At 38.3% G+C, this 7,828-nt stretch overlaps 1 protein-coding gene across 1 annotated transcript; it reads right to left on the minus strand.

Moving 5' to 3' along the window:
• Window positions 1–237: 237 nt before the first annotated feature.
• On the minus strand, window positions 238–948 carry LOC109134918 (uncharacterized). Its single transcript, XM_019249332.2, has 3 exons — window positions 762–948; window positions 565–647; window positions 238–483 (listed from the first exon to the last, which is right to left on the minus strand). The coding sequence occupies exons 1-3, from the start codon at window positions 946–948 to the stop codon at window positions 238–240; spliced, it is 516 nt and encodes a 171-aa protein (XP_019104877.2).
• Between the last annotated feature and the right edge of the window lie 6,880 nt (window positions 949–7,828).

The following is a 7,828-nucleotide window of genomic DNA, read 5'->3' on the forward strand; positions in this document are numbered from 1 at the left end:
TTTTGGGATATCTTCGGGTTTGATTTGGAGTTGGTGGTATCTAGATCTCAAATCAATCTTCGAGAAAGTATTGGCACCTCAAAGCTGATCTAAAAGGTCAATAATGCGGGGTAGTGGATATTTATTTTTGATGGTGATCTTGCTTAACTCCCGATAATCCATGCATAATCTCAAGCTTCCATCTTTCTTTTTCACAAGTAACACTGGTGCACCGCAAGGTGATACGCTAGGTTGAATCTACCCTTTCTCAAGTAATTCATTTAGTTGCTTCTTTAATTCTTGCAACTCAGCTGGTGCCATTCTGTAAGGTGCCTTGGATATGGGAGCGGATCCTGGAATCAAGGCAATGCTAAAATCTATTTCTCTTTGTGGGGGAATGCCGACTACCTCTTCTAGGAATACGTTAGGATATTCGCAAGCTATGGGAATTTCAGACAAAGAAGGTTCAGGGGTCGTTAGGTCTACCATGTTGCAAAGGTATCCCTGACAACCAGTCATGAGAAGTTTGAAGGCTTTTAAGGTTAAGAAGATTTTGGGTTTGGTTTTTATTTTTCGAAAAGATACCTTACTTCCGTCTGGTTTACTAAGGGTTATTTCATGGTTAAGATAATTTATGTCGGCTTTGTGTTTGGATAACCAATTCATACCTAATATAACATATAAGTCGGTCAACTCGAACCGGACTAGGTCAACAAGAAATTAACATTTGTCGATGAGGATAGAACAATGCTTATATAGGACATTGCATAAAATTGATTCACCGTTTGGAAGAGCAACAGACATAGCAGAGAATTGAGAACATGGTCTAACTTTTAAACTTTTAGCAAATGATGCGAAGACAAATGAATGTGAAGCTCCAGAGTCAAAAAGAACATAAGCAGGTATAGAATTGACAGGAAAAGTACCAATTATGACGGTATCATCGGCTTCTGCTTCTTCTGTTCGCATCATGAATACTCGTGCAGCTTGGGGACCACAGGGAGGTTACGGTTTGTAGTGCCACCATTTCCACGGTCTTGACTTACTGGTTCGTTTCTCCCATTGGCTTGTCCTTGACGCCATTGAGGGCAATCTCGAACTATGTGATCTTTACTACCGCACTTGTAGCATTCCTTTGTACCGGCTCGACATTCCTTCTCCGTATGGTTCCACTATCCACACTTAAAGCATCTTCGAGTTTGATTCTGTTTCCGAAATTTCCACCTCGATTTCCAGTTTCTTGCCTCTTGAATGACCCATTGTTGGGTTGGTTTTGAAAATTCTTCTTTCTTTTCCCGTTCTAAAAGATCTCTTTCCGAAGTTTCCTTTTTCTTTCAACATTGGTAGCCCTATCATAGAGCTCTGGGAAGGATGTACTCATGTGTGCTGCAAGTTTCTCCTGAAGGTCAAGATTAGGGCCTTCTTCAAAGCGCTTCATCCTTTGTCGATCCGTTGACACTAATTCAGGAGCAAATCGAGCAAGCTCATTGAATTTCACAGCATACTCTAACACGGACATATTCTTTTGCTTGATATGGATGAACTCATATTCCATTTTGAGTTGCAGGCTTTGAGGGTAAAATTGATTTCTCATTGCTCCCTTCAGATTTTCCCATCCAAAAGCCGGGTGGGATTTGCATTCCCTTTGCAGTCTTCCACCAAAGGTCTGCTTGCCCTTTGAGATAGAACACCACGAAATTCACCTTCCATTTTTCAGGGCATTGAGTGGCGTCAATTAGTTTCTCCATATGATTAATCCGTTCTTCGAACTCGGTAGGATCCGACTTGCCATCATAGGTTGGATGTTTGTGAGCAGAAAATCGCTTAAACATGTTAGAGCATTTTTCTTGCTCTGATTTGGGCTTTTGTTGATTTCCTTGCAAGAGTTCCATCATTACAAGTCTGAATAAGTCCATTATGTTATCGTTAGCAACGTCTCCGGTGGCTTCTCCGAAAATGGGGTCACTTCGCAAAGCATCGAGACGTGACCTCATTTCTTCTAATGACACATCCGACACGTGATTTCCATTTCCTCCTTCAGCGTGATCACTCTCACTTGTTGCCCTTTTCTATCACATTTAACATTTCACATTCATATTACTTTTATCGCAATTAAGGCATAGGGCATTCAAAAGCAAAGAAAATTTTTCCTATTCTCGTTCCCAACGCTCATGCTCATGGTTATTCCAGTTTTTCTATTCATTCATCAACTTATGGAACTTAAATTATCTTACATAGCTCAACTATTTCTTTCCTATATTTAATAATATTATTGTCGTTATTATTTATTACGCCATTTCACCTAAACCATTTTAAAATCAAAGTTAATTTATGTAAAATCATTATGGTTCTACTTAAGGTTTCAGAAACCTTCGGCACTAATACCACTCTGTAACTCCCCGACCCTTAATATCAGTTTTAAGTTAATTGAGCCATCATTAGCAGCGGAACTTAGATGGTCAGTGCGCTACTACCGTATTTTCCATTCTAGAAAATACAAGGCAAACATTCGTTCATGACGCTAAACATATTATAATCATTAAAACACATAAGCATCTCAATTATACAAATATAAATAGCTAAGCATATATAATTACGTAGTTATAGTTAAACTAAGTTCATGTTCTAGTGATCATAAGTTTAGATTACATAACCAAAATAGTTTTTTCATAAATGTGAAGTAGTTGAGCATCTCACTTCTATGTCATCCCGTCACCTTCATTAGTACCTAAAATCAAAAGCAACATCGTGAGCCGAAGCTCAGTAACATACTACCCTAAAAACGTAAATTCATTTTAATTCGTTTTATTTGCAAATAGGGAGAATAGAATATAGTAAAACACATTAGAAATCATTAATGAAATAATAACAAGGTGAGCAATTTTAAGAAGCGTCTTGAAACTTCATAAGTTCCCATTATCTTTTCATCTTTTAGCTTGATAACTGGCGAGTATAGTCATGAAGGGACATCTCCCACCATGCGATGATCCTCAAGGAGCCCCGCTCCCTTCTTGGATACACCGCTCGCGAGTAGTAACATAACATGCGATACCGCTCAAGGAGCCCGACTCCCTTTTCGGGTGTACGTCGGGTGTGAAGGTAAGCGTAATATTATACTGCTAGAACCTCTTTCACTTTTATTTATCATGTTTTGTTTGTTTAGCATTCATCGGCATAAGCCATAGATCTTTCATGAATCATACTTGAGCATCAATAACTCATAAGATCGTCATTTACGAAACTCATTCGAAAACAATTTAAGTATCCCACAATCCATGTAAGAATCACATCGCAAAATCCTTAACATAATTATAAACATCATTTCACAAACACATTTCGAAGGGGATCGTGGGTGTTAGCAATAGATGTTACCTCGATTCCTGCTTAATAACCTTGAAAGCCGGGGGAGGCTGTAATATCCTTTCCGTTTAATCTAACCATAAAATGACGCAACAAAAGTATAAATATTTGGTTTATTTTAACAACTGGCCTTTAGTTATTAGTAATACTTTTATTATTGAATATCGTTGTTGACGCTATATGTATTCATTATTTAAGCTTACGTTACTTTAATTAATAGAATTTACTTGTCATATATTTATCCTATAGGTACTTTATTCAATTTAATGACTAAATTAGCTTCAACAAGTTCTAAAAATAAATAAAAATTTAAGTTCACTCTCACCACCGAAACACCCCCTACCACCACCGAAACGCCACCACCACCACCGAAACGCCGCCACAACCACCAATAACCAATGTCAAAAGCCAAAAACCACCGAAAATTGAATACATAATCCACGAAATTCAAATCCAAAAACCACCAACAAAATCCACTGAAATTCGAATCCAAAAACCAACAACAAAATCCGCCAAAATTCGAATCCAAAACCCATAGAAATTTGAATCCAAAACCCACCCAAATTCGAAGAGAGAGAAGAACGAATATGGAGAAAGAACGCCCTTGACCCAAAAATTGTTCTTATTTTACCTTGTAAGAGCGAAGGTGGAGAAAGAACGCCCTTGACCCAAAACCCACCCAAATTTGAAGAGAGAGAAGAACGAAGCTCTTACAATGAAGGTGCATTATTTTTGGGTGGAGAAACAACGAAGGAAGATGGGGGTTGATTTCGGATTTGAGGTGGATTTCGAGTGGATTTTGGTGGATTTTGGTTGCTTGTGGTGGATTTCGGTTGGTGGTGGAGGAGATCGAAGATAGGAGGTGATGATGGTGGTGGTGGGTGGAGGAGATCGAAGGTTATGATGATGCTGGTGGGGGACGCTAGCGAGATTTGTGATGGTGATGGTGGTTGTGGTGGTGGTGGTGGCGGCAGGAGGATGGAAATGGGAGAGGAGACATAAATGGTGGTGGGTGGTGGAGTGAAGGTGGTACTGAAAGGAGGGAGAGGTTATATTTAGGTTGATTAATTGTGATTATGTTTGTAATTAATTTGATTTGGGTAGTATAATATGTGTTTTAATTTTTTTTAATAAGGATATTTTGGTAATTTAAGGGGTAAAAATCATACCAAAAATGGAAAGAAAAAAATTATTGCAACTAATTTGAAACAACCATATCAGGAAACTGTTGCAAATAATTTAATACGGAGGAAGTATTATTTATTTACAATTTTCATATTACAAGAGTAATTTGACAATTTACTATCACCATACATAACCAAATTTTAGTTTCTTTTATTAATAGATCAGTCAGCAACTAAAAGTAAGGATTAATATGGTTTAAGTATATACTAAGAAAATTCATAGGGTTTTTCTATGTTATGCCCTCGTGTTTTTTCATTTTCTACATTGTACCCCATGTTTCTGGGATTTCTACACTGTGCCCATGTGTTATATATTTTTAATACACAATGCCATTGCCGTTAAGTGGCTGCTAATTGTCCCGTTAGTAAAAATAATAATGATTAATTAATTAAATTAAGTTGAGTAACTGTTAGGAAAAACGTGAGAGGGAAAGTTTCCCACCAAAAGAAACTAGGGTAAGTCTCCTTTTTATTAACTTCTATCCACTGCCCCATATGTTCATCTTCTTCCTCTTCTCTTTAAAGCTTCTCTCCATCATCAACAATGTCAACTACAAATTCTTCCTCAATTGCGGCCATGGAGCAAAAATTCGTCACTCCTAAGTGTAATTGCAACCCCCCAAAAAACGCGAGAATGCACATCTCTGGATCGCAACGCAATCCTGGTAGGGCATATTTCAAGTGCGATTTTTGCAATTTTTTTTGTGTGGTTGCACAGTGGACATAGGAATAGAAGAGGAGATGTTGCAGATGTGATGCATGGTGAAGATGGGAGTGGGGTGCATTCCAATGACATCACTTTGATCCAACTTAGGGAAGACATGGCTGCAGTGAAACAAAAATTGGGTGATTTAGGGCTTTATTTGAGGGATTTGGTGAAGATTGGATTATTTATGTATATCTTATTGGTAATTATCATCAAATTATGTTAAATTGTAGCTGATGGAAAGTAATATGGTTTGGTTTGGTTTTTTTTTTTTTTTTACTTTGTATGCAACTGATGCAATTTATGAATGAAAAAAGAAGAATTCTTGTGCTACTAATCTGTGTAATTCTTGTTTGCAAATTTAGTAATAGTCATTAATTGATGGCAACAACAATTGTTTGCACTTTTCATTACAACAAAAAATCCCTTCAGATAGAAGACAAAAATTTCAGTTTGTTTTTACAAACAACATGAACAAAACATCAGCATATGTTTGGCCTTGAAATAACATAAACACAAGAACAGCAGCACTACATATTCATTTGTGCATTCTATTACTTCAACATAGAAAACTTATCCATGATCTTCCTCCTTTTTGGACTCAAACTCTGAGTGAAATCAGTAGCATCACTTGTTGAAGGTTGAGAGCTGTTCTGGGGTTGAGATCTGATCTGAGGTTGAGAGCTTGACCCAGCAGCCTTGTGTTTTCTTGTGTTAGGTTGACTCATGGAATGTTGTCTTGTGTTAGGTTGACTCATTGACTGTTGACTCATGGACTGTTGTCTAGTGTTAGCAGCCCTATTTTGAGAACCATTAATCATCAGTTCAATCAAATTGGAGTCATGCTCCACAGGAATTCTCATTTGCCTTTTACCCTTATTTGCAGCCCTGGTTGGTTCCTCTCTTCCTTGTTGCTGAGCTAATTCCCTTGCAGTTGCACCACCTTTGCAGGTTTTGGAATTATGTCCAAATGCCTTGCATTTTTTGCACTGCACTGTTGCACTTCTCTTACCCTTTTTCTGCTCACCTTCTTCCCTTCTTCTATTTCTAGAAGGCCTACCTACTGATTTTTTCATGGTTGGTGGGATCAAGGTGGGCACATCCATAGCAGGCCACTGTTCAGGATCAGGAATTGGTGATATATTCCCATGATATGCTTATTTGTACCTAGCAACTGAAAACCACTCACTCACAAAGTCAATTGGGTCTTTTTGTGCATGTATTATGGCCTTAACTCCATGCTTACATGGGATTCCACTTAGCTGCCACTTACCACAAGCACACACTTTATTGGTGAGGGATACAGGTAACACTGCCCTACCCTGATGTATCTCATACTCCCCCCTCCCAGATGGATAAGCTTGACATGTTCTTGATTCCTTAGTCATCACTCTTAACCTCTCTCTAATATTAGGGCAGATTCCATCATCTTGCCACTGCTCACAAAGCTGTTGTCTTGTTGCATGCCTCACCATAGCTATCCTCCTCACACCTGTGCAAAGAACCAAAATGAGTATGTTTGCAATATAAAGCACTAGAATAAGATAAATCAAACTAATGTATACCTTCTAGTAGAGTTAGAACTGGATATGACCTATCAACTCCAATTGTGCTGTTGAAACTCTCAACAAAGTTGTTTGTATTTTCATCATTGCATAGTGACTCATCAAACTTGAATCTAGCCCATCTATCCAATGGTCCTATGTCTTTAAACCACTTCACAGCTCCAAGTCCTGCATATGCTTGCACTTTATTGATGGCATGCCTAAATGAGTAAGCTGAATATGCATTTGTCACTCCCCAAAACAGCTTATGCATGAGGATGCCTGGGTATTCAATCTTAAAATTCTTGCATAAATGCCTAGCACAGTACCTTCTTGGTTCCTTAGGCCACACAGAGTCCAATGATGGATCAATACCCTGGCAATACATACATAAAAAACAAACTTAAATGAATTTGTCTACATTAACACATCTGCTTATTACAAAGCATTGAAAAAAGGTAATGAAGTGCAAACCTTTTGCCTATCAGACATTATAGTCTAGTCAGTTCTTCCAGTTGCAGTAAGTATACCCTTGAGTTGTGCAAAGAACCATGACCAACTTGTCTTATTCTCTGAATCAACAACAGCAACAGCTACTGGAAATATTTCACAATTTCCATCTAAGCTGACTGCTGACAACAAAATACCTCCATAGTTGCCCTTCAGATAGCAACCATCAACTCCTACTAACCCTCTGCAGCCATTAATCAATCCCTTAAACTGTGCAGCAAAGCTTACAAAGATAGATTTGAATTGCAGTGGCCTCTCTGGTTGTTGTAGCCTAGCCCATGTGCAAAAGGCAACTGATTCAGGGTTCCTTTGTTTCAATATCTCACAATATTTGGGCAAATCTTTGTATGAATCATCATGGCCCCCTAGGATGAGTCTCATGGCTATATCCTTCATCTTGTACAGGGTTGAAGTAGCCATTCTTAACCCAAACCTATCCCATAGCAAGTCATTCATTGCCTTCCCTTTTATATCTGGGGTTGCCCTGATATCTTCTAGTAGTTTGTTTGTTGCCCATGCACAGTTACACATAGGGTTGTGCACAA

This window comes from Beta vulgaris, chromosome 5 (genome assembly GCF_026745355.1).
Source record: "Beta vulgaris subsp. vulgaris cultivar EL10 chromosome 5, EL10.2, whole genome shotgun sequence".
Taxonomy (NCBI): domain Eukaryota; kingdom Viridiplantae; phylum Streptophyta; class Magnoliopsida; order Caryophyllales; family Amaranthaceae; genus Beta; species Beta vulgaris.